The sequence below is a fragment of the Centroberyx affinis genome, unplaced genomic scaffold (assembly GCF_046629955.1).
Source record: "Centroberyx affinis isolate AG114_WGS23_722 - 3 ecotype Tasmania unplaced genomic scaffold, CSIRO-AGI_Caff_v1 ptg002728l_1, whole genome shotgun sequence".
NCBI lineage: Eukaryota > Metazoa > Chordata > Actinopteri > Beryciformes > Berycidae > Centroberyx > Centroberyx affinis.
In genome coordinates, this window is record NW_027280896.1 from 137,361 (window position 1) to 165,352 (window position 27,992).

Below are 27,992 nucleotides of genomic sequence, written 5' to 3' on the forward strand. Positions count from 1 at the left end.
ATGAATCTTGGGTGAGTCTGTCTTTTCAAAATAAAAGTTGCTCGCTAAACTGTCGACCGTGGCCGTCGCTGTGTTATGGATGGGGATTAACGTTACAGCCAGCGACAAAACAACGAGCAAACCCGCGAAGAACAACAAATGTGTGCAACACCGTTTATAACTGTTTGTAATACAACTGGGAAAAAACAACGTGCTGTACAAAGCGGTTGTTATTAGGCCAAACTGAATCTACGGTTTTATTTTTTTTACGAGTGCATCTTCCTTTGCTTCTTTGGTGTACAACAGCCATATCGTAACATGGAAAAAATATGTTTTTGAAATTCTGGCCACTTAAAATGTGTTAATTCAAGATGGGGACTACTTCAGTATTTGTGAAAAATGAGAGCGACAGCGCAATTAGCCATGACGTTTACAAAAGCCGTGACCCACAGGAAGGGACAGAGCCGCCCGGTAAAGCGTTAGCTAGAATAAAACGACGGTTAGCAGTAGCTGTCAGGTTAGCATTGCACATTAATGAGCTACGAACATCAATGTGAGTCAGAGTCCTATTACTTTGTTACAGCAACGTTTTGACCATCCAGGTTCCTCACATGCAAACGGCCAGAATTCAGAATATTGAATGAAACTCTATGCAGACTACAGTGTTAGTTGTCAACATGGTACATACTGTCGTGTCTCTGCATCAGTGTTGCAAAGACAAATTTTAGACAGTTTTATTGTAGATTTATTCATGATTGAAGTTATTCTGATTTTCAAGCAGCCAAGAATTTGGTAAGCCCGACAGATAGTTATTTCTGGGCACCTAAAGGACTGAGAACCACATAGACGAGGATGTGATTCTGTGACTTTGGTGATGAGGCAAATTTGTCTGTCGAGGGAATCAAACCTGTGACCCTCCAGTTACAGGACAGTCTCTAAAGTAGAGTAGTAGGTCAGCTGGTTTAATGAGTCTGCCCACACGTTAGGACATTTCCTCAGTTTGGATCTCAAGGTTTAACAAGCTATTATGTCAGCTGTGATATTTCCTCTTTTTGTGAACAGAGACGGCTTGCTGTTTGAACTTGACAATGGAAAACCCCGGCTGATTTTACTCAGTCATGGTAAGACGCTTCAGTTTTCTAATCTTTATTTCTCCAGGGAAAGTTGGAGCTCCACCCTCTCATTCATACAGTTTCCACACAGTCACACTGGGAGCTGCCCAGTCTGCTGCTGGTAGACACTGAGCAGCTCATTAGGCGTGAAGTGCCTTGCTCAAAGGCAACTCAGTCAGAACAATTTCTCAGTCAATTTTCTTTTGCTCAGATGTTTTTTGTTGCTGGTCTGGAGATTCAAACTGGTGACCTGCTGGATCCAAACCAGCTTCTCTATCCTGTGGGTTAATGCTGAACTTTTGCTTTGAAATGCAGAAAAAAAAGAGCATAATTTATTAAGCAATATGAAAAAATACATATAAAAGCATTTTGGATGCAAATTTGCCAGGCTTGAGTCTTTTTATTATTTGGCATGCATGTCTGATACTAAATCAGTTTTCTCATAAAATTGCAGCATGTCTCGATGTGTTACACCTATGGAAGTATTGGAAAATATAAGCCAGTGAGTGTGTGTTTGGAGCCACTGTTCACTATTACGTCTTTCTTCCACAGCAGGCGCTGAGAAGAATCCAGCCAAGGTAGGAATCATCTGCCTGACTGATTGGATCAATTCAAATCAGATCAATTCTACACTGATGCAAAGCACTGACAGATACTGTGACCAGACTAGCCATACCTTATGCGCTTTAAACAAAGCCTAAATATGTATATATTAGACTGGACTAATCAGGTAATTAGTAACAGCTGTATCAATTAACTCTCAGCCAATCACAGCTGAACACAGAATGAGACACTGACCTGGCGGAGGTTTGACAAACGACGGTTATGCCGCGTTCAAGTCATATCGGATTTACTTTCAGCAAGTCAACTGCTAGTGGCGATTACAAATTACATATGGGAATCACTTTGTATGCTCCAGTCTCTGTCCAGTGTCTGTCCAGTGTCAGCAATAATAGCGATTAAAAAACAATAAAATTACACTGGTATTGTCCTCATAAAGTTTCATGTGATCTAATATAATCGAATGCGAACCCAGCTGTCCTCCAGGCCCAGAGCGGAGAGCATCCTGAGCTGCAGACAGCCCTCCTGCCTGCAGGAGGTGCAGAGCGAGGAGCAGCCAGCCAGGCGGCAGGCAGGGAGGCGCCGGGAGGCCAGGAGCAAGGCAGCAGGAGCAGCGGCTTCCTCCGCTCTGACGTCATCCACCGCTGCAAAGACACGGACCAATCACACGGCAGAGAGCAGCGCCAGAGCTGCGCACAAGGTAAGTCTTAAAGTGATTATCAAATCCAAGAGTGGCAAAGTCAATACGAGAACGATCTTCCCAACGGGAGCGTATCTATGTTCCAGGGACCTGTGTTCCCAGGGTCCTAAGTTCCCAGGGTCCTAAGTTCCCCAGTTCAGTGTTCTGTTAACACACATTAACCCTCCTATTATATTCGGGTCAAATTTGACCCGTTTCAAGTTAAAATATTTCATAAATATTATCCTTTTTTATTGGAACAAGGCTTCAAAACCACTATATAAACACAACAAAACCAATGGTTATCATTTTATTTGATTTTGAAGGTCTCTAACTCTAACCCTAGAACTGGGGAACATAGGACCCTGGGAACATAGGAATGACTCCCTTCCCAAGATGTCTTGGAGAGAAGGAACATCTTTCCAGTTTGAGATGGACTGAAGAACAGAGAACATATTTAGTTTGAGATGGAGTGTTGTGACATAAAGTCTTCAGTTACCTAGCTGTTCATTTTCCCAGCTGTTTCCCTTCTAATGCTAATATTTGGGCAGCCTTCCCAGGTAAATTAACTGCCTGCCTGCCTGTGCATTATTAAAAGTAATCACAACCATCATGGAAACTGAGGTATCATTGCTTTAAAATCATTGAAGGGGACAAGAAATTCTAGTGACTTGGCAGGGCTAGTACTTGGCAAGGCTGGTAACACAAACCAGCCTTGCCAAGTCTATTTAAAACTAACCAGTGCTGTGATCTGGTACTTTAATTACTGGATTTAAAAATAAGTAGAGATGAGAGGTACAAGTGGAGCTTCAGAAGCACAGCCTCCATGAAGACAAGTTCAACCACTTCATTTTTCGTTGCATCATTCGATCAAATGTCGTCCCTTGTGGGTGAGGGAAACACACTGCATTTTATTTATTTACGGTAGTACACCAGCCAGGATTTCATGAGGCCAACAGTTTGGCGCCATTCACTGTCTATGAGAAGCAAATAACCTTGTATGATGGGATATGTGGCAACACAAAGCAAAGCCCGCAATGCGATGTGAAAAGTGGAAAAAGTTTAATATAATGCAAATGAGCACTCCGGTCGCAGCACGAGAACCAATCACAGAAGACCAGCCTTCTTTTTGATATGAACCACAGTGGTGAGTGTGATGTTTATTTCCTGTAAATAAAACACAAGGCACCATGGATCCAGAGCATAGACTGTAAAAACAGACGGAGTCATGAGTGTTCTTCACCCGCAGGTTTCTGAAGGGCCGTTTTGAAGCCTAAAGATTGTGTTTACGATCGCCGCCATGTTGACATTTCTTTGAGCCAGAGCAGCCAGAGAGAAACCGGGTCGACACAGAGCCGCTATATCAATCAATATAACCGTTATATCAATCAATCAATCAGACTTTATTTGTCTAGCACTTTTCATACAAACAAATGTAACCCAAAGTGCTTCACAGACTAAAACTTGATAAGACACAATAAAACTAAGGAAACTTCACAGACTAGAACTTGATAGTAGGGCTGGGCAATAATTCAATATTATCGTTTATCGTCTTTCAGTGGAATCATATCGTGATGATAAGAAGATATTTTAATATTGTGACACATTTCTGCTGTCTAAATTGATGATGACAAGCAAATTTTACTTAAAAACTCTGATAAAATGAGGTATGGTAGGAATATTATTTGAATATTTCTGTTTTCTTTGACACCACACCTAAAATTACCATTCGGTTCAACGAGATGAACATTAATTTGATTATTTAACATGATTTTGCATACATGAACCATATCGTGATATATACTGATATCGAGAAAAATCCTTATAATTATCATGATATTGATTTCAACCATATCGCCCAGCCCTACTTGAAAGGTCACAATACATCTAAGGAAACACTAGAGACAAGATTAAAACAAATAAAACAAGATAATAGCAAGATATGGGGACAAACATAAAAATAAAGAAAAACCTAAAATGCTCGGATTAAGATGTAAAAGCTAGACTAAAAAGGTAGGTCTTGAGTTTGCTTTTAAAAATGTCAACACTCTCTGCAGGCCTCAGGCTGTTCCACAGGCGAGGACCACAGTAACTAAAAGATGCCTCACTGTGGGGTTTTTTTTATCCTGTTAATGACACAGTTATTTTGAAAATCTCTAGTGGCTGCTGCTGCCGCCACTTCCTTATAGGATAAAAAAATTCACCTGTGGTTTTGGCCGCTGGATCCAGAGTAGAGGGGGAAACGCAGTGAACTGGGGTGTATAACACTGGTCATGCTAACCTGTGTGTGTGTGTGTGTGTGTGTGTGTGTGTGTGTGTGTGTGTGTGTGTGTGTGTGTGTGTGTGTGTGTGTGTGTGTGTGTGTGTGTGTGTGTGTGTGTGTGTTGAAGGTGAGGTCAGACAGACCCAAACACAGTACCGCCATCCAGTCCTCCAGAACCAATGGGAAAGCAGGACGGCTTCAGAACACTGTGACTCGAGCCAATGGCAAGGCAGGGCTAAAGGATACGCTGGCCAATGGGGAGGCAGCGTTGAAGGAGAGCGTGGTATGTCTGACCAATGAGCAGCTGCAGCAGATCCTCAACACTGTCCAGACCTCCGACAGCAGCCGGCGCCCCCTAGAGGACCAGAAGACCCGGGGTAACAATACTACTACCACTAATAATAATGATAGTAATAATGATAACAATAATAATAATAATAATAATAATAATATTGTTATTATACATGTATTACTATGATGCATTTACACATGGCTAACTTGAGGATACAATGCGTCTCAAACCAAATACATAGGAATTACTATTGAATTATAGAAAAAAGACACGCTTCACTTTACAGGTACGGTACTATGTAATTATATATAAACGCAAATATGTTGTTGTATAATTATTAGCCACGTTACTGTGTAATAGTTTTTTTTGTTAACGTCTACTTAGAAATAGTTAATACGTTATTAGGGACCTGCTTTCAAGGAGCCTCCAACTTTTTCTTCTTTTCTACTTTTCTTTTTTTACATATTGTAATGATGTAGTGCAGGTTAACCTCTCGTAGAATGAAGAGTATTTTCTAAATCCATTAGCACAGTATAAACTTTGCAATGTTGCAAAACATATACCTAGGCCTATTTAATTATTCATCAACATTTTTTTTCATTTTACCTTAATAATGCTGTTTAGTCAAAAGCACAAACAAAGAGTAAATTACAAAGTGATTAATTGACGGGAGATAGTAACGTCTGACGTCGTCATGGCAACACGTGATGCCATTAAGTGCTATACCATTTCGAGCCCTCATGACTTCTCGCACCCCTATTGGTCAAAGGGGGGCGTGGTAGTGGGTGGGGCTTCTTACGGAAACGTATTTAACTTCTGAACCGATTCACGTGACACCATCAGACTTTGTGGCCAATCAGCAGACAGAAGAAGAGTCAAACCCTCCGTTATTGATCAAATCAAACAACATGGAGGCACTGGAGAGCTAATTTCCTGTTTAGACCATAGACCATCCTGCCAATTTCTCCAAACCTTGGTCCAGTGGTAGAGGAGCAGCTGCAATGGAAACTGGACAGACAGAGAGCTGATTGGTCATGTGGTGTTGAGATAGTCAGATGTAATGATTAAAAGTGAGAATGTGAACAGGCAGATCTCATGTCCCGTTCAGGTCTGCGGAGGCAACCGTCCTCCGCTGCCCGTCGGACGGTTCTGGCCTCCCCGTCGTCCATTAATTCCTGATAATGGACACCTCGTCGGGCATTATCCCTTACGTAATTCAGCTCTTTCCTCTGTTGTCCTGCTAGGAAACCGTAGAGACTCTAAACCTGGCTCCCCAGTGAACGAGGCAGGAGGAGAAGGAGAAGGAGGAGCAGGAGGAGGAACCTCACAGGATAAAGACAACAAGTGAGGAGCTCACCTGAGGATGGATTTCTGCAAGAAATTTGTGCTGCATGCTAAAAAAAATGTTCGGTGAATCCCGTATAGAAGACTTTTGCACATTTTTTTTGGCAGATTCACATTCCAGTCATTTAGCTGATACTCTTATTTCCAGAGGGACTTCCAACAGTAGCCTAGAAGGTCAAGCTTCTATTCCTAGATCACCAACATTACAAGCAACCAATAGTAAGGAGCAAGTCCCACTTCCTACTGCTGCACTCTGGCTCTGTCAAAAATAACTTTGCTCTCTTTTCAGCCATCAGAAGTTACAAACATTAACATTTTTGCACACCTGAATGTTCCAAAGACAGGTGTGTAGGAAGAAATTCAGCAATTGAAAGGAAAAAGCTCCCGCACACTGTTCACTTTAAATGAAATTGATTCTATGAGGAACAACGTTTACAAAGACACATTTACAAAGGTGAAAAAATGCCAGCCATCAGAAATGGCAAGAAATGGTCTGGTAGCTAGTTGATTATGACACACTGGTTTTGTTTTACAGTTTACCCATTTGGTTCTACTGTACAACATTCAGGAAAGAATTGTCAGCAGTATAAAGGTTCAATTATGCTCAACGTTAAATACGGATACGGATACGGACGGAGCCTTCTGTCCGTACTCTGCGTTCATTTCGTCCGTATTTGTGCACGTTTTCTGAAAGCTTACGGATACGGACGAAACGGAGCAGTACCACCGGAAATCGTGGGGGCAGTGTAGCCGATAGTTCAAGTGAGACCAGCGAGACACGACAAAGACATTTAAAAGAAACACTCTGACGAGAGGTTGTGCGAGTTCGTGAGAAATTATAAACATATCTATGATGTCACCTCACCCGGGCACAGGGACAAGCAATTGATACAGCTGGGAGGAGATTGGACGGGAATTGAACGTGAGTTGAACTTTTTAACTCTCTACTGCCCTCCAGTGGATGTATTGCTTAACATCCATGCCAACGTAAAGGACGCATGGAAGTATGTGGGCAGTGACGGTTACATCGTTTGAAACGGACGTACAGATTTTTGCCATGGCAGAAAAGTGGCAGAAAATATTGATAGCTACTCAGGTATGATCACCTTCAAACAAGGAAATGCTAGTAAAATATGAAACAGGTGAATTGTATTTTTTAAAGGTAATGTCCATTCTATCAGTATCTTGGCAATGACAAGAGACAGAGGGAGTCCGGGTCAGAGACAGCAGAGAGCAGCCAGACCAACCAAACCCCAAGTCCAGACAGGACTCTGCTCCACATGGCTTCACTACAGCCTTTTCTGTTTTTTTATGTTTGCAGCTCTTAGTGCTCAGAAATCTTCCATCAAATTATAATAATTATATAAAACAATTCCATGCTATTATAATACAGAGGAATATTGTAAGATTTTTTATTTGATCAATTTAAGATTCAAGTTAACAACTGTAAGTGATAGACTAGCTATGACTTTGTAACTGTGAAAGCTAATCTATGTGTGAGGAAAATTTTTTTTTTGCCAGTGAATATTGCAGTAACAACTTTGAATTTATCAATTTGGGCCAATGCTAAGGAGCCAGCACTCTCTCTCCATGTAGAGTGAACCTCGCTCAGCCGATGTCCGTATCACAATGTGTTTTTCCCACGGCGCGCCATGCGGCCGGGGGCAGAAAGTGGCAAAGTCAGGTCACTCACTCACTCACTCACTCACTCACTCACTCACTCACTCACTCACTCACTCACTCATGGACCGTTTGCAGGAGCCTGCGCTTTGTCAGGTGGCCTCTGGAAGGTGCGCCGTGGGTCAGCACAGTGGGTCTGCACTGTGCTTGTTGGAACTGTAATGACTTATCTATGCTGACAAAAAATATAAATTATTAATAAAAATGCCCTCTTAAGATGGGGTGGTGGGTAAAAGTGACTACGTAATTCAAGATGTTACAATTAACAATAAAATAAAGCTGTCCTATTAGGAGTGGATCGCTGTGGGGAGAAATGAAAGAAAATCAAATCTAAGTAGAACATACTTATGGCAGTGAGCCTAATTCTTTATAATAATATAGTATATTATATTTTATGGCAAGCGAGCTGACTGTAACAAGATGCCTCCCAGAAAATTTTGCCTGCACCCCCAATCAAAGCAGGCTGAATTCGGCCCTGCTAACATACATGATACATGATACATGATACAAGTACATGATGCGGGACTGTCACTGTGACTGCCGCGGTATATTAACAGTGTGTGGGCTAATGTATTTTGTGGAGTTTAATGTTAGTTTACAGCAGAGTGTTTGGCCTGTTGAGCAGGTCGCCTGGGTGTCTGCTCAGCTGGCTGGAGGACCGACACGCAGACAGCAGGGCAGCCGTGGACGCCAAGAAGGCTCAGTGGAGGAGAGAGCTAGGTACACACACACACACACACACACACACACACACACATATGCATTTGTATTACTATAATTGTGAGGACCTTCATTGACTATATTCATCCCCTACCCCCTATCCTTAAAGTCCCCATGAAATGAACTCCCATTACTTTTACTTCCTGGAAAACAGTATTTTTCATGGCAGTGGTGGAAGAAGTACTGAGATGTTTTACTTATAAAGTAGCAATACAACAATGTAAAGATACTCCATTACAAGTAAACGTCCTGCATTCAAAATCTTAGTTAAGTAAAAGTACATAAGTATTGGCAGCAAAATGTACTTAGAGTATCAAAGTAAACGTACTCATTATACAAACTGTCCCCATTTAGAGAGTCATATTTTTCATTAATTATTGGAATATTAATACTGATTTATTGACATACATGTACATGTAAGCAGCATTTTAAAGTTGTCAACGTGAAGCTAATCTTAACAATGTAGCTATACTTTTGGGTAGTCTAATCTATAACAATGCTGTTTTATAGTTATTTTATAAAGATGATCAAATGTTTTAAATATAAAATATTGATCTGAAAAGTAACTAGCAACTATAGCTGTGAAATAAATGTAATGGAGTAAAAAGTACAATATTTCCCTCTAAAATGTAGTGGAGTATAAGTACAAAGTAGCATAAAATGGAAATACTCAAGTAAAGTACAAGTACCTCAAAATTGTACTTAAGCACAGTACTTGAGTAAATGTACTTAGTTACTTTCCACCACTGTTTCATGGTAACTTCATGCTGCACCAGGAGGCGGAAATATACATTTTTAACCAATAAAACCATCAGATTTTTTAACAGTCCCGCCCCTCCACTCCCCTCCCATCAAATAACACTCCCTTTCTCTCCTTGACTCATATTCCATTGGTTTAGACTTTTGAATGATCCTTCACTGCATTAAGTCCCGCCTCATCCTGTTTCAACAGGAAATGCATCAAATCAAGGAAGTAAAGATCCCGTTTCATGGGGTTTCTTTAACCCTCACCACTGCATGCCTAGTCTACTTTCCTTGATTATCAAACAACCCCATGGTTTTTTTGGGGGTTTTTTTTGCACTATCCAAGCTCAAAAATGTGTTCTGCCAGATTCTTCTTCTTCGTTGGTACAGCAAAAACGCAGTGTGGTCTGGCTAAGTGAGACTACTACATGCCTAACCTTAATCCTTACCCCAACCTAAACCCAGTCCTTATTCTAACCTTAATGTACCACACAGCATACGGTGCTGACAACGTGACCGTGTGTATTATTATTTGCTGGGAAACTCAAAGTTGTCAATATTTCTCAGTTGTAAATGATCATACCAGTGTTTTTTAAGTCAGCAGCATCAGTCCAGCTTCCTCTCTGTTTCTGCACACAGTCAGCATAGTTCGGATCTCAGCGCTCATTTTCCTCCTTCATTCATTCTTGTCCGGTATGAAAAACAAACTTCCACAGAGCGAGAGAATCCATCACAGGAAGCATGAAGCCAAACTTTCTGTTTTCTCCTCATTTCACTGAGCTGAGTCCAGTGTTTTCATCTCAGGAATCTGACAGGAAATAATCCTCAGAAACTCTTTACTGTCACATCCACGGCTTTTTATTTAGCAGGATAGCAGTTCAGTTCAAACCGGTTTGACACCGGTTGACACCAAGTTTGGATTTTAAAAACTGAGTAAATGTTTAAGAATCAAATTACATACAGTATGCACTGCAAAATGATTGATGAAAATATAAACTAGATATAGATGGGTTAGTAAATGGATTAGAACTCTAAATGACACTAGGATTCTTTTAAGGTTAAAGGTCATGATTAGGGTTTATATTTAATATCAACAAAAATTAGACACATAAATGCTATTAAATGATATACAGTCCATTTGTGTACAAGTGATTCTAATGAGTGTGTGTGTGTGTGTGTGTGTGTGTGTGTGTGTGTGTTAGATGAGCAGGTGACCTTGAAGCAGCAGCAGAGTTTGGCCCCCGGCAGGCTCCAGGTACGGTAGATATTTGACCTTTGACCTCTAGAGTTTCACTCTGTTGGTTCTCTTCATCAGTATGGGAACACGGAGAGGAAAACGCTGAGTGTAGGTCGGTTCCACCGGAGAACAACACTCACCCTGTTAACAAATCAAAACTACAATAAACAAGCTCCTTGTGAGTCATGTGACTGGTTTGCTTATAGTTGGTCAGTATGAACCTGAACAAACCAAATACAAAAATGCAACAAATCAACTTTTCCACTCTGGTTCAAAGAAAACAAACTGAAGGTGTGATCGCAGCCTTACTGTATGGAGTTACTGAACGGTGTCGTGTGCAGGAGGCGCTGAGCGTGGAGAGGAGGGAGGAGCAGAGGAGACGCTGGCTGGAGGAGCTGGACAGACAGCGGGAGGAGACGAGTCGACGCAGGAGGCAGGAGAAACTACTGCACAGCCAGGTGCAGCAGAGACACAGTAGAAACAGGATAAACTACTGCATAGCAGCTAACGTATCTAGTAGCAGCTAGCGTGTTTACGTTAACGTCAGCGTATTTGCTGGCTAGTGGTGACATCACACCCTCTGGCTGCCATGTTGGAGGTCCTCAGCTCTGTGAACAGCTGATTGTGTTTCTGTCCATCTCAGCAGAATTGAGCAGACTGTTAATTTCTGTTTTTTGGACTGGGAACTGATCACTTCATCACTGATCCATCTAACAGTTTGTTCAGGTTAACTGAGTTGACTCTTCTCAAGCTCCAACTCTTCATGTTTTGGAGTAGAGACTAGGGCTAAAGACAAGACAGTTTACTGTGTCACAGTAACCTACATTTGGAAACAAATCCACCTTATCGCACTATTCACTTTTACTGAGAACGTTACTGAATGGATCTACAGCCACACCACAACAAGCTGACTCAGCTGCTCGGTGTTTCTAGCTGCTTGATACAGATTTACACTTTATTAACTAACAGACAATTCTCCAGTGCAGATTTGTGACATAACTGTAAATCTCTCTCTCTCCAGACAGAGGACCATGAGCGCTGGGCCATGCACTTTGACTCGCTGCAAAGGAGGCCTTTCGTCCAGGTTTCAACCCTGTCCGCCCTACCCCCGGCTCCATCTGCCCTACCCCCGGCTCCATCCGCCCTACCCCCGGCTCCATCCGCCCTACCCCCGGCTCCATCCGCCCTACCCCCGGCTCCATCCGCCCTACCCCCGGCTCCATCCGCACTACCCCCGGCTCCAGCCCCAGCCGTGGGTCCGGACAGAGGGGAGTGGGAGGCGGTGCCCTCTTCCAGCCTGTCCCTGTTCTGGGAGGCCATGAGTAGCTGTGGAGGAGAGAGTGTAGGCCGAGCCAGCGTGGATATGACCACCGGATATCCAACCAGGTAGGATGGAGGGAGGGAGGGAGGAGTGGATGAAAGGAGAGAAGGAAGGAGATGGGAGTGCATGGATGGAGGAACGTTTAGGTGTAAGGATGCATGGGGGTAGATTTGAAAGTAGGGATGATCTGCTTATCTCATGATATGACTCGATACGCCGTATGGGGTTCAGGATTCTATAAAACCTACGATCTACGATGTAATAAATAAAATCAGTGACAACAAAGTGACTGCAGAACTATGTCTATTTCGGAGACATAAATCTTTCTAGCGATGCCATTGGCTGCTAGAATGTAAACAACAATTTTAAAATGTCATTACAAAGTGACAATAATACAATTTGGATGGAGAGCTTGTGAAATTGTGATGGTCAAGAGTCTCATTAGTGATTACTACAGCAGAATAACATGGAGCTGATATCACCATTCATGTTCCTGACAGCAGAATAACATGGAGCTGATATCACCATTCATTTTTCTCACCCACGATACGGATTGTCACATTTTTATATTGTTATATATTGAATTTCGATATATCGTCACATCCCTACTTGAAAGTGCTTGATTTTTTTTATTGAATCCTATCATCCTAGTATCAACACTTAAATCATTTCACCATGATTTCCTGACTTGTAAAGATCATGAGTAAAAAATGAGGCATCTATGATTAAGCAATATCACACAAGAGGGAGTGCTGTTGTCCTGTGTATCAGCACGGCCGCTATTCATCAAGTAAAGCTATTTATCAAGTAATGGTAATTTGAGACAACAGATGATTTTTGTCTGTTATTTGTCTCCGCCAACAAAATCAGTTCCCTCAGGATTCCACTACCAAGTGTTGCCAAGCAACAGGTAAACTGTTTCCCGACCGCAGGCTAGCAGCTACTTTGAGGCTAGCACAGACGATTTCAGCTTACTTTCTTCCCAATCTTCCACCTCGGCCGACCGTTCATAATTAAGGTCAAATGTCTCCATATTTGCGCTGTCGCTACTAGGTGCGAATAAAACAAGTTTTTTTTTTTTTTTTTTTTTTTTTTAAACCTTTATTTATTCAGGGGGAGTTTCACTGAGAGCAATGCTCTCTTTTTCAGGAACGCCCTGATCACATTCACACACACATTCACACCTGGAATCCGCTTTTTATTTCTCCTCACAAGAAGCTCCAGGCAGAGCTTTCTCCACACAGACAAACGCTGTGTGTGAACGCAGCCTCAGCGTGAGCCACAGCTGTGAAGCGGAGTGATACATACAGCACAGTGCTGTTATACTGTGTATCAGCACTCACGGAATGCCTCTCGTCCAATCCAATTGCTCGACCGAAACTAACTGTTGTATAATGTCTAATATCATGTCCAACAACAAAACACACATTTCAGTCCTTGAATTTCACCAAACAAGCCCTTGAAAGTCATTGAAAAGTCCTTTAATTTGAGTGTGGTGACCCTGGTGTATGTATATGAATAGTGTTTTTTTTTTTTATTTCTTTTTCCTATGTCCTGTCTAGCCACCTGAGAACCATGACAGCCCTGCTGGACCCAACCCAGATAGAGGAGAGAGAGAGGAGGAGGCTCAAACAACTGGAGCACCAGGTAGGAGGAGAGAGGAGGAGGAGAGGGGGAGTGAAGAGAGGAGGGAAGGATGGGGAGAGAGGACGGAAGGATGGGGAGAGAGGAGGGAAGGATGGGGAGAGAGGAGGGAAAGAGGAGAGAAGGAGGGAAGGAAGGGGAGACAGGAGGGAAAGAGGAGGAGAGAGGAGGGAAGGAGGAGGAGAGAGGAGGGGAGGAGGGAAGGAAGGGGAGACAGGAGGGAAGGAGGAGGAGATAGGAGGGAAGGAGGAGGAGAGAGGAGGGAAGGAGGAGGAGAGGAGGGAAGGAGGAGGAGAGAGGACGGGAGGAGGGAAGGAAGGGGAGACAGGAGGGAAGGAAGGGGAGACAGGAGGGAAGGAGGAGGAGAGAGGAGGGAAGGAGGAGGAGAGAGGAGGGAAGGAGGAGGAGAGGAGGGAAGGAGGAGGAGAGAGGAGGGGAGGAGGGAAGGAAGGGGAGACAGGAGGGAAGGAGGAGGAGATAGGAGGGAAGGAGGAGGAGAGAGGAGGGAAGGAGGAGGAGAAGAGGGAAGGAGGAGGAGAGAGAGGAGGGAAGGAGGAGGAGAGAGGAGGGAAGGAGGAGGAGAGGAGGGAAGGAGGAGGAGAGAGGAGGGGAGGAGGGAAGGAAGGGGAGACAGGAGGGAAGGAGGAGGAGAGAGGAGGGAAGGAGGAGAGGAGGGGAGGAGGAGGGAAGGAGGGGAGGAGGGATTATAATAGAAACACTTGAGTTTTTGTCACTATTTCCAGTTTCCCTTGGTTATGGCGACCTCTTCAATCCGGTGTGGAGTGTAAATGAACGAACAAAATCCTGTGCAGACCCACAGCGTGTGTTGAACCGATCCACCGGAAAACGGACAGAATTATTGACGGATACATTTCTGTCCGTTGGGCTTGGGTTCTGGAACGTCAACATGGTGGAGAGGCAGAAACACAGCAGCAGCTTCGCTCATAACCCAGCTACTTCATAGAAAGTTAAATTCACTAACTAACACATCGGGTTGAAAATAGGAAACAATGTCTAGTTTCTTCTTTCTGGACATTTTCACAACACAGCCTGTCAGCTCCGCGGCTCAGATTACAGTTTTTTTCTGAACGCTTAAACACTAACAGTGATTCTTGAAGCACTATCTCTGAAACCATTAACACTTGTAGCCAATGCATTTACCAAGTGTGCCAAACTGAACGCTCGTTCTCTGCTTTACACTCCGTTTGTAATTTTATAACACACTTTTTGCAAAACTGTAAACACAACTCACTGCTTTACACTCAGTTTGCAATTTACAGTAATACGTAACACACTTCTAGCAACACTGTAAACTTATGGCCAGACCCACACACAAATGTTTTTGTTTTCTTCTACTGCGCTTTTGTTGTTTGAGGAGTGTTACTGTAGAACATTTTGAGAAAAAAAATAATGTAAATAACTTTTTCCCCTTATTTGTATTGATAGTGTGTTACGTTCAGAATACACATCCATACTTTACACATTTGGATACCTGTGTGTATGTGTGTATGACAAAACTTTATTGCAAACTGTGATGCCCTGCACACAGAAAAAGCAAAAGCCACAAGTGTTTTTCATTTATACTATCGGTGCGTAGTTGGTGCTTCGTGTGCTTATTCAAATGATGGTTTGTGTGAACTGTATTGACTCAAAAACACAATTTTTTAAAGGAGTTTGAAGAGTTTTGCAAGAATTGTTTGCTTTTGCAAGAGATGTATGATGTTTTGCTGGTTTGGTGTGAGGTTTTGTGGTTAGTGTGTAGGGTTTTGCAAAAATAGCCTGTAGTTTCAAAGATAGTGCCTAAGCAATCAGAAAAAACAGTAAACTGTCTGTCTGTCATTTGATGGTGCGTTTGTTTAATGCGGCCCGGCGTCCCGGTTGAGTGGAGTTTTCTGTTTTTTAAGCGCTGTGAACCGAGCCGGTAGTTCCTAAAACGGGTACAATCACCGGTACTGCTCTGTATTTATTTTTGTCGAACCGGAACGCATGTTACGTCGTCAGATTCACTCCCGGAGCGGTCCGGCCCGACGATACAGCCTAGATCTGTTTCCTCTGTCAAGAGACTCGGGGCTAGTCAAAAAAAAAAATTCCCCGCTAAAGCCCCGGAAGCCCGATGCCGGTGACGGGAACGATGCTCGGCTAGCGTGACGCGTTTAACGGTTAAATGACATATTCCACCGACGTCACATACCACGTGTATTAACGTTACCTACCGGTAAGGTTTGCAGGACAGAAGAAGATGTGGATGTCTGTAAATTGACTCTGAAGAATGTGGCTCTGTGTGAGATCCAATATGGCATTATCAGTGTATGAGACTGAATGTGGTGTTTAGCCCATAGGAGAGAGGTCATCTCCCTCTAGACGCCCTCTAGAGGCCATCTCACTAAGTTACCTGACTGACTGACTGATTTCCCTAACTGTGTTCCTCTCCTCTCCTCTCCTCTCCTCTCCTCTCCTCTCCTTCCCCAGCGGGCGATAGCAGCCCAGGTGGAGGAGCGTCGGCAGCAGAGGGAGCGAGAGGAGGCGAGCAGGAGAGAGGAGGAGCAGGAGGAGGAGAGGAGGGTGGCGCTGGAGAGGGAGGTGCTGCAGAGACAGTACCAGCTGGACACACTGAGGGAGAGGCAGAAGAAGGTCAGGAGGAGTAGTAACACACACACACACACACATGCACACACACTTTTCAGTATTATGATGTGAGTCAAGTTGTAGTTCTAGTGTGCCAGGATGTTGGTCTCAGTGTGTGTGTGTGTGTGTGTGTGTGTGTGTGTGTGTGTGTCTCCAGGAGCAGCTGAGTCGGCAGACGGAGCAGTTGCTGCAGAGCGTCCAGAGAGCGCAGCAGGAGGCTCTGAGGAGCAGACGGCAGCAGCGAATCACACAGCTGCTGAGGAAAGGCCATGATGTCAGCAGACTGCTGCAGACTCTGGAGCCCAGCGGTGAGCAGTACTACTGCAATACAGAGACAAACAGAAGTACTACTGCAATACAAAGACAAACAGAAGTACTACTGTAGTACTACTGCAGTGCTATACTACAAGGGGTTCTCCTTTACATCTGGGGTGAAACCAAAACCCTGCTGGAGACGCCATGTGGTCCTCTTTTTCGATAGTGCTTCCATCATCTCAAAATGTCATGGTTCAAAACATTCCCATCTCCACACACACACACACACACACACACACACACACACACACACACACACAGACGAACACATCGGAGCTGCATCCTCTGTCTGTAGACTGTTTTAGATGTCCAACGACCTGTGTGTGTGTGTGTGTGTGTGTGTGTGTGTGTGTGTGTGTGTGTGTGTGTGTGTGTGTGTGTCCTGTAGTCCGGACCAGACCGGACCATTGTTTGGAGGAGGAGGAGGAGGAGGAGGAGGAGGAGGAGGAGGAGCAGGAGGTGGTCAGGACTTCAGTCTCCCCATGCAAACACACTGCTGTACAGACTGGTAACTAAACACAGCAACTACAGATACTGCTAATAGTACCACCAGTACTACTACTACTACTACTACTGATACTACTACTACTAGTACTACTACTGATACTAGTACTACTGCTGCTGCTGTTACTAGTACTACTGCTGATACTCTTATTGCTACTGTTTCCCCTTGCAAAGACAGCAGTGTTAACTGATTTAGAAACTGTATTAATTGTGTGGTAATCCTTAAACAGCTTCTCTTCACTTCTCTCTCTCTGTGTGTGTGTGTGTGTGTGTGTGTGTGTGTGTGTGTGTGTGTGTGTGTGCAGAAACAGCTGCCTCTCCCCTGGACAGAGCAGACAGCGTCCAGACTCCTGAAGTCTCTGCAGAATACCAGCCACCTCCTCCTCCTCCTGTTCCTCCTGCTCCTCCCAACGGCAAGAGGAGAGTGACGAGAGCAGGCAAGGAGAACATCTGTGTGTCTGAACCAGGAGGAGGAGGAGGAGGAGATCCATACGAGGCGTTTGCGCGGACAGAGAGGAGCAGCAGAGACAAGAGGAGGCCAGAGTGGAACACACAGAGGTAAACACACAGCCACACCACACAGGGTTCCACCCATATGGGGTTTTGTAAGCCAGTGCTGATATTTTTGTATTGCAGCTGCTGACAGGCGATATTTTGTGCAGATATTCCGTATCTTTGACCATTTTCATCCCAAACTAATCTAAGTTTTTCCAAGCTTCTGTGTGTTTTTATTCTTGCCAGGGTGAAGAAAAGCCTCTGAAACAGCATTTAGAGCAGCTTTAGGCAGAGTGAGCCTCCCCAAATGTGCACAGAAAATTGTATTTGTTTTGTTTTGGGTTTTTTTTTGGGGGGGGGGGTTTGCCAATAGTTAGTTCAATAGTTAAAAGTAGAGATAGACAGGAAAGATTGGGAGAGAGAGGGGGGTGACATGCGACAAAGGTCCTGGGTCAGATTCGAATGAACACAGACATGCCCATGTAGATAATTATAAAGTTGAGAATATCTAATACATCATTATTTTACCTTTTTCCATTTGCACTGCGGCTCCAGAAACCTCATGAAAAACAGAGTTCAAAGCGGTTTGGCTGGGGTTTGGTCACTGAAAGCAGCTGGTGCGTTCAGGAACCTGCTCATCTGGTGCTGTTCTAGCTTAGAACCTCTTGTAGAAAAGAAAAAGGACTTACATTGAGGTGGGTGGAGTTTCAAGTTGTTTTGCAGCCAGCCACTAGGGGGAGATAGACTGTCTCTCCCAGGACCTCCATGGTGGCTTCAAAAGCCAACACACACACACACACACACACACACACACACAGACACACACACACACACACACAAACAAACTAATGACCACACACCCCGGTATTTACCCCGGTTTACACTTGGGTTACCAACTTCTCCTCTCCTCTCCTCCTCTCCTCTCCTGTCCTCTCCTCCCCTTCTCCCCCCCCTCCTCTCCTCCTCCTCTCACCTCTTCTCGCCTCTTCTCCTCTCCTTTCCCCTCCTCTCCTCCTCTCCCCTCCTCTCCACACTTCTTGCCTCCCCTCCTCTCCTCTTCCCTCCCCTCCTCTCCACTCCTCTCCTCTCCACTCCTCTCCTCTCCTCTCCCCTCCTCTTCTCTTCTCTCCTCTCCTCTCCTCCCCTCCTCTTCTCCAGGCCCTGTCGTCGGTTTGTTCCAACCTCAGAGCGTTATCCAGTCGTTCTCCAGAGGAGCAGGCAGGAGAGTCGACTGAGGCGGCAGGCGGAGCTCCTCGCCCTGCAGGAGAGGAACTGTCTGTCCAGGACTGACCCTCCTCCTCCCCCTCCTCCTCCTCAGCAGCTCCAGGTGCCACACCTCAGCCCCCCCGCCCTGACCAGGAGCAGAGCCAGTCCCACGGGGAAGGTAGGCACAGAGGCTGCGTTCACACTGCATTGACCAATTGACCATTAATTCAATTCTGAATTAATGGTCAATTAATAGTCATGTCTGATTTTCCCATACCAATATGAACTGACAGTGATGCGTTTCAAATTCAAATTTCGGTTACAGTCTGATCTGTTCCAGTTTTGACTGAATCGAAGCATCAAGTCGTCTGTTTATCTCATTCTCCTCCATGTTAACGCTGCTCCACAAGCTTACTACATTATGACATTTACTTATGGGAATTAGATGGGAATCAGAGTTGGGACACTTTCAGCTGCAGTGTGAACAGAACAACTCAACCCCTCTCCACCTGCATTAACCTGCATCAGCAATGAGATTGTACTTGGATGGAGGCAAAAACTCAAATCCAAGTGCAAATGCTGAAACCAGGAAAATGTCTCACTACAAAAGTAGAGCAAAGAGGAACGGCTAAATTTTTTTTCAAACCTCTGAAACAAGATTTAAGACTCAAACTCAACAATTAACCGTATTGTGACGACTGGAGTTTTTCACTGTGAAGCGGTTGCACATGGTGCGGTGTGAAGGCAAGGCTCTCTGCAGTACTCGCTAACGGTCTTTGTCTTGTCCGGTTCGTCGCCGTTTCCTTCCTTCAGCGGGAAGCCGACAGCGGACTGAAAACCTGACGGAGCCTCGGGTTCAGTTTGAGTCCATCTGGTCTCCGTGAGTTCAGCCGGACTCACCGAGCTGCACCTCTCTGCTGTTCTGACAGCACAGAGGAGAGAAGCCCGCTCTGAACGGCTTTTCTCACATATTAGACCACAGCTGAAATCGCGAAAAAAAATTTTCAGACGTGAAATTTTCATCGCGAAATTTAGTGTCATGGGCTTTCGTTACATTCTTACTGTAGAATAACATTTATTGGCATTCGTCTGCTGGTTGTGGTTGTCTGTCTTACTTCTGTCTGACTGTGTGTGTGTTGTCCCAGGTGGAGAGTGTCACCAGAGGACAGAGTGTCTCTACAGCCATCTGCACTGAGCGGTGAGCAGCTCTGAGCCCCGTTTCATTAGTCATTTAACCGGCCCTCCTTCCCTTCCCCTCTGCACTTGGTGATACGTAGCACCATACGTGACGCGAGTGGCCACTTGCAGAGCGGGGGTGCAGGGTCCGAGGGGGAGCAGAATATTTGAAATGGAACGCACTTGCCCTTAAGCAGGCCTAATAATTAATAATAAGAATAAATAATAAAAATTACAAAGAACAATGAGTAATGAAATATTGCAGATGCGTTCATTTCGAAAATATGTCTCCTCTAAATTTTGGTTGTTTACTTGCATTTATATTCATCGCCTGTTCGTGCGCCGGAATTGACGGACGATCACAATGCATCCTGGGAAATATGCGCTTGTGAGGTCTACATCGTTGTGGACTCGCTCCCTCGGCCCTCGAAGGGTCGATCTCAGAAAGTTCACTCGAGTTATCAGAGTGATGGAACGACACTTAAGACGGAGGAGGGGAAGTGAAGGAGGGTCGGTTGAAGTGACTAATGAAACGGGGCTCTGGTCTTCAGCATTCACTCCTGAACCCTAAAAAACCCTTTTGAGCTCAGCGTCGACCAAAGTGAGCGCGACATGCAGGGACGGATTGGCCGTCTGGAAGTTCTGGAGAAGTCCAGACCGGCTGCTTGTTCCAGACCGGCTGCTTGTTCCAGACCGGCTGCTCGTTCCAGACCGGCTGCTTGTTCCAGGCCCATTCGGCCGCACACATATCGCTAAGATATGAATGACATGAGTTCTTGTTATTTCTGATGGTGCGTTTTCACAGGGGCGTCATTTCACGCGAGGGATCGCTCTGCTTCCCGGTCTCGGACGCTCGATAGGCGAGCTTCCGTATCGGTTCCTCGCTGCACCTGATTGGACGAACGCTGTCACTCGCTGGGCCGTCTGCCCCCCGGATTTCAAACTGGAAAAACACGGCGGCTCGTTTGCAAACTTTCTCTTATATTACAAAAACAGTTCACCGAAATGTGTTTCTGAAAACATCTGAGGCGAGAAATAAGCTGCAGCTGCTGAGTCTGTTTTCATTTTACATCGACAGCGGTTAGTTTAAAAGTTTGTACGTGAGTTTCGGGAGTTTCTAGAGGCGGCGAGTCACGCTGGACGCCCCTGATTTGCATGAAGTCGCCTAGACCTCAACTTTATGCAAATGTGGAGCGGCCGACGTGACGCCCCGTCTCTTGAAACGCACCAGAATGCATTGCACGGCTCGCTTACATAGAAAACGAATAGGAAGCGTGGAAATGACGGATCCTGTGGACGCACCGTGAGTCAGATAGAGAGACAGTCGCCACAGAGGGCGCTAATGCAACAATCTGGTTCCTGAGGCTCAGAACACCCGAAGAAGCGGTTAGCGTACAGAAAAAGGTTTGCATGCATACATTATTGAGCATTTCTCCTTTGCCCAGAATTTCTCTCAAATGATTTTCTCATATGAACCGTAACCTAGTAAAATCTTGAAAATTGTTGCATGTTGCTTTTATATTTCTGTTCAGTTAGAATAATATCATATTATTATCATACTATTCGGTGTCGCGATGCTTTAGTATCGTGAGGTAAGATTAAGGTATCGTGACCCTGCCAGGAACTGTGGAGTATCCGCACGCCGGTTGTGGTGAGCTGGTCTGGGTCCAGGTCCAGGGCTGTTTTTTTGCCCCAGTCCGTCCCTGACGACATGTTCACAATATGATATGGCACGGTAAAAATTAATATTAAAACGGCTGTGGAAACTGGTACGGTCACTGGTGGGAAATCGTCTCCACACAGGAAGTGACCGATCCAAACTGAAGAGGGAAATCCAGAAGTGTCAGCAGAGAAAGCCGGACTCACCGTTAGACCTCGGGCTTCCTCTGGTCTGAAGCAGCACAGACCGCTTCACTGATGCCACGCAGAGAGGAAGAGGAAGAGAGAGAGGAAGAGAGAGATAAACTGTCGCTCTCTCCGCAGCTCCACCAGCTTCTCCTCCGGTTGGACGGTCCAACAGAACATCTCCATGTTTCCTCCTCTGTAGAGCCTCGTCACCTGTCACTACAGGTGATGTCAGCCAAAGACAGCGCACCTATTGGCTGTTGAGCACGTAGCATTATAAATCGCTTCGTTGACCATCACACACCTGAGACCGGATTAAGACGCTCCGACTGGGTTTTCCACCTAATGACTGTGGTGACGCAGAGCAGCAACTGCCGTGATTTTACTCTGACTTGGAAAATTTGTCTAAAACTGTGAAACTAGAGCTGCAACTAACGATTATTTTCATTGTCGATTAATCTGTCAATTATTTTTTCGATTAATCGATTAGTTTGGTCTATAAAATGTCAGAAAATGGTGAAAAATGTGGATCAGTGTTTCCCAAAGCCCAAGATGACGTCCTCAAATGTCTTGTTTTGTCCACAACCCAAAGATATTCAGTTTACTGTCATAGAGGAGGAAAGAAACCAGGAAATATTCACATTTAAGAAGCTGGAAGCAGAGAATTTTAACTTATTTTTCTTAAAAAAAAATACTCAAACCGATTAATCGATTATCAAAATAGTTGGCGATTAATTTAATAGTTGACAACTAATCGATTAATCGTTCTCTATGTGAAACTGCTTCAGATATCGTCTAGTGTAAGGTCAGCATTAGTCATGGAGAAGCCTGTTGATCACACCGAACAAACAATTTAAATATTTTGTCAGTCATTAGTCAGCAGGCTCGGTTGCTTTGGTGGAGATTGGTGTTGGATGCAGGGACTTTAGTGAATTGACTCCCCGGTTGTGATGCAGTGTGATGCTCTGTCCTCCAGGGGGCGCTCTCCTCCCCTCCCTGCTGTCACACACACACTGCAGAGCCGGCAGCACCTCCCCTCCTGCAGCCTTCCTCCTCTTCCTCCTCCTCCTCCTCCTACCGTCCTGGAGTTTGTTCCTTACGTCCGTTCTGACGAGGTTTTCAACCTGGACCCACTGGAACCCGTCACCACCCCCCCACCACACACACACACAGGTTGGACACACACACACACACACACACACACACACACACACACACATCAGTAGTAAGAGGTGAGAATTACCAACAAATCTGAGATCAGTTATATGCGTCTCTGAGTTTGGCTGCTTTTACATCCATTGTCTTTGCGGTTGAACTGTGAAATATGTGTGTGTGTGTGTGTGTGTGTGTGTGTGTGTGTGTTCCTTCTCATATTTCTATACTTATGAGACCCAAATGTCCTCACAAGTACAGAAAGATGAAGACAATCCAAAGTGAGGACATTTGGGCCAGTTCTCACTTCTTTAACTCCAGCGTGATTTGAGTTTTTTGCTCATTTTTTACCCTTTCCATCCCTTTAATGTTAATTTCTAAACAGCAGAGAAAACAACTGGAGACTCTGATTCAGTCAGTAAAGGTAATCCATCACTGTGAAGGAGAAGCAACAGTCAGAACGCTGATATCAGGCTGGAAACTGCAGTTCAGCTCACTGTTTCATATTAATGCGTCACATTCGTGAATTCTGCTTGGAAACAAGAAGAGGCGAGACACCGCACACTAACGTGATAAAAGCTGAAGATAAAATCTACAGTGATGGAAAATAGGAAAGGAATGCAGGGAATGAGGAGAAACTCCAATCACACTGGAACTGTCCTTTAATATTAGGATTAGGTTCAGGTCAGTGTTGGGGTTTTAGGAAGTTAATGTAGTCAATGAAGGTCCTCAAGTATAATGGAAGTATAAGTACAGTGAGTATAGTAAACGTGTGTATCTGTATTGTTCTCCTCTCCCCAGAAGCTCCTCAGAGGAAATCCTCCTCCCCCCCTCCTCCCCCCTCCTCCCAGCGGGACCCACTCCTCCATCCTGAGCTGCTCCGCAACACACACACACACACACACCGCCAGCAGGAGATCCTGAGAGGCCTGGCCCAGCTACGCCAGGTAACACACACACACACACACACACACACACAGCAACTACGCCCGGTTGATCAACTTAGCGATTAAGTGACTATAACTCAACATCTATCATTACTCTGCTGAGTTAACACCTAATCTGCTCTGTGGGCCCTGAACACAACACACACACACACTTCAGCATCCTTCCAGCATAATGATAAGGAGCGTTCTCTCAAATAAAAAAACTCAAACCACCCAGCCAGGCTTTATTCCAACAAACTGACTTGGAAACACATTCAAAGCCGACGTTCATCCAAACACAACTTTCGGAAAAGCAACAATCAGGTGAACTCAGGCAACACCAGCAGGCTGGGAGAGTCGAAACGTCCCGTCCGGCTAAAAGTTGCCACACGTTAGCGCTGAGGCTAGCGCTTTTCAATGGAAACATGAATTAGCATCCAGCTGTATCGAGGCAGGTGCAGCAATCAATTGCCAGGGAGGATGGAGGGACAGTAGACAGTAGAGATAGTAGAGATAGTAACAGTAGAGACAGTAACAGTAGGACTTCAGGCAGTAGAGACAGTAACAGTAGGACTTCAGACAGTAGAGATAGTAACAGTAGGACTTCAGACAGTAGAGATAGTAACAGTAGAGAGAGTAACAGTAGGGCTTCAGGCAGTAGAGACAGTAACAGTAGGACTTCAGGCAGTAGAGACAGTAACAGTAGGACTTCAGACAGTAGAGACAGTAACGGTAGGGCTTCAGGCAGTAGAGACAGTAACAGTAGGACTTCAGACAGTAGAGACAGTAACGGTAGGGCTTCAGGCAGTAGAGACAGTTACAGTAGAGACAGTAACAGTAGGACTTCAGGCAGTAGAGACAGTAACAGTAGGACTTCAGACAGTAGAGACAGTAACAGTAGGACTTCAGACAGTAGAGACAGTAACAGTAGAGACAGTAACAGTAGAGACAGTTACAGTAGAGACAGTAACAGTAGAGACAGTAACAGTAGGACTTCAGACAGTAGAGAGTCAGCAGTAGGACTTCAGACAGAGACAGTAACAGTAGGACTTCAGGCAGTAGAGACAGTAACAGTAGAGACAGTAACAGTAGAGACAGTTACAGTAGAGACAGTAACAGTAGAGACAGTTACAGTAGAGACAGTAACAGTAGCACTTCAGGCAGTAGAAACAGTAACAGTAGAGACAGTAACAGGACTTCAGACAGTAGAAACAGTAACAGTAGAAACAGTAACAGTAGAGACAGTAACAGGACTTCAGACAGTAGAGACAGTCAGTCTGGACATGACAGCCTCAACACACACTAGGCTGTATTTGCTGTGATATAAGCAACATACATTCACAATGGAAGCCTGGAGTATGATGAAATATATCTGACTCACCATCAGGCTGATGTGTTTTTTTATCTCCTCTCCTTTAGCTTGCTTTTGTGTCCGATTTGTTTTCAACCGGTTTCGTGTGATATCTTCCAACCAAAACAGGTTGGGAAAAGTCACAATAGCTTCTAATGAATACCATTACTTTAAAAAATGAGTCAAGATATACACTGCAAAAACTGACAAACTTGTAAAGTCATTTTATCTTGTCTCCAGACTTATCAAGGTTATTTTAGTTTTTTTTTTTTTTTTGTGAAATCATCTCACTGCACCGGCAGATAATTTTACCGGTTTCAACAAATTTGACGTTTTTTTTCAGGAGAATGTAACTTGTTTCAGGACATTTACTTGGTAAAAGTGAAATTGTCATGGAGAAAGTTTCTTGTTTCCAGATTTTCTTCATTGTTTTATGAAATATGAAAGAAATCATATTGCCATGTATCAAGTGAAATTTATTGAAACCAGCAGATTATCTGCCAGTGCAGTGAGATAATTTGACTAAAAATATCATGAAATAAGCTTGATATGTCTGGAAACAAGATAAACAGCTTGCCTTTTTTTGTAGTGCATGCAGTGCAGATCATCAACAAAAGTCCCATCACACACATCACGCTCCGGTGGGCTGACATTACATCCTCAGCAAAGGATCAAGCCCCGAAGAAGTCCAACAAACGCAAAAACCTAAATCAAACCACCTAATGTTTTTAAAATGACGACTTACCTTATCGGGAAACTTGACATGAATCTTCTACTAGCCAAACGCTTCCACAAACAGTTTGGATTGTAGAGAAACGTGAAATGGGGAAAAAAAACTAATCTCCAGACGAGCGTCAGCAGGATCATCAGCCGGTCGGTAGAGTTTCCTGCCGCCGGTGTTTCGGCTCAACATGAGCTGATGGAAACCCTGCAGCCTCTGGGACACACAGCACCGGGACACGCTGCACGCTGACCCTGCTGACAAGTACTAAAAATAACTGGGTGATACTGAACTGCGAGTATTGCTCACCAGACATTATTAGACTTCACAGGCACTTTATATACACAGTGAATTATAATCAGAACATGATGTAATATCCTCTTATACTCACCGAGTGAAAATGCTGGAGAGCTTAAATCTCTGTGTGACTCTGGTAGTGTCTTGGGTCGTGTCTCTTCCTCCATGATAAAACCCCCAAATCAGTGATTCTGTGATCTACGGAGCCCGGGAGTGGCCATCGGGAGAAAAATAATTTATGTCGTGGCCACGATTTACTGCACACGTGCGCACGATATGCAATTCGAGCTCTTGTTTTATTTTTTAGTGCGCACGAGATACAATTTGTTCCCTCGATTTCCTCTTTACGTGCACAAATTGCCAAAACGTCTCTTCAGGAGCTTATAAAGAGTCAGTCACATATTGGTGATCATGTTTAAATGTGGCCTGTCCTGGGTGTGTTGCAGCACCTGATTGTGTTTACATGGCCTGAAGGTTAAGTGGCTAAATATGTTGCAATATTTGGGAGATTTGCCTATTCAGTGTAAACAGACAATGGATATTAACATACCAAATCCTTACTAGGCCTGTCTGCAATACCTAAAAGGTTCCTTTTAAGTTGCATTTTTTCCTAAATTGCACAGTTTAACGAAATCGAGGGAACGGATTGTATCGTGCGCACGAATGAATTAAAACGTGTGCAGGTTACAGTAAATCATGGACTCCATATAACTTTTTTCTCTCCCACTGGCCGCTCCCGGGCTCCGTAGTGATCTGTTGCTCCCGTAGAGACTGGAGAATTGTGTTTTTTTCTCTCTCCATTCACTGCCATTGTCTGAAAATCAGTCCTGTCTCACACTTGTTTCTGCATCTTTTTGACAGTTTTCTGTCAGCAGGATGTCTCAAAAACCTCTGAACAGATTTCCATGCTGTTGACTCAAAGTGTTTCAGCCTCCAGCTGCTTGATGCTGGTTTGACTTCTACCGTCCCGCCCGCTGTACGAGCGCACGCTGGATTTCCCTTCTGCAGGAGTTACACACCAACGAACACACACACACACACCCTGGCTCTTATACAGGAGCTCCTCCTGAGCAGCTAATAATCCATCTCAAACCCTGATCAATAAAGGGCAATATGAATAAACATGACTACAATAAATGTGACATTGTCAAGTATCACACATTCAAGTCAGACGCTTCCAGTTTGGCGCGTGGATATAAAAACGACACGGTGGTCAATCGATGGCAGTATCATTTTATCCTTTTTTATAATATGTTTCAAAAGTTGGTATACAATTTTTAATAATGAAAAACAAAGCTGTGTTATTTCAGCCATTTTTTTTACTTATTTAGACATATTAATGTATAGAAATATGTATGTATATCTACTTTTGAAACATAACATATCAGAATTAAATTTTTATAAAGGTTTTCTGCCATGATCATAGTATTATAGTGTAGAAAAAATGATGCATATATTATAATGTGTCTATGATGCCTCATAATGTACTTCAGCAAAACCGAGTTAGAAACGCTGTCAGTCTGATCTAGATGCTGTTAGATCTGTTGTCTCCAGGTTTAATTAGACTGATGTGTCACTTGTGTGTGTTGTCTGTTTAAATGTGTGTGTGTGTGTGTGTGTGTGTGTGTGTGTGTGTGTGTGTGCAGCTTTTGCTCCAGAAGCAGAGGGAGTTGGAGACGGGTATGAACCCTCTACTGAAGCGGCTCTGATGGTGATGCTGGACCGACTGGACCGCTTCAATCTGCTGATAGCTGATATTTTATGCCGATAGTCAATATCATTAAATCTGAGCATGTGCACACC

General features: G+C 44.2%; 1 protein-coding gene across 1 annotated transcript; it reads left to right on the top strand.

The window, feature by feature from the left end:
• Positions 1-27,898, top strand: ccdc66 (coiled-coil domain containing 66). Its single transcript, XM_071535547.1, has 20 exons — positions 1-11; positions 1,042-1,100; positions 1,647-1,669; positions 2,128-2,352; positions 4,722-4,971; positions 6,131-6,230; positions 8,536-8,630; positions 10,577-10,629; positions 10,953-11,069; positions 11,633-11,682; positions 11,779-11,997; positions 13,495-13,579; positions 16,046-16,207; positions 16,359-16,516; positions 17,351-17,578; positions 18,674-18,914; positions 19,867-19,919; positions 22,719-22,915; positions 23,696-23,841; positions 27,836-27,898. Exons 1-20 carry the CDS (start codon positions 1-3, stop codon positions 27,896-27,898), a joined length of 2,535 nt encoding a protein of 844 aa, XP_071391648.1.
• Positions 27,899-27,992: the final 94 nt, after the last annotated feature.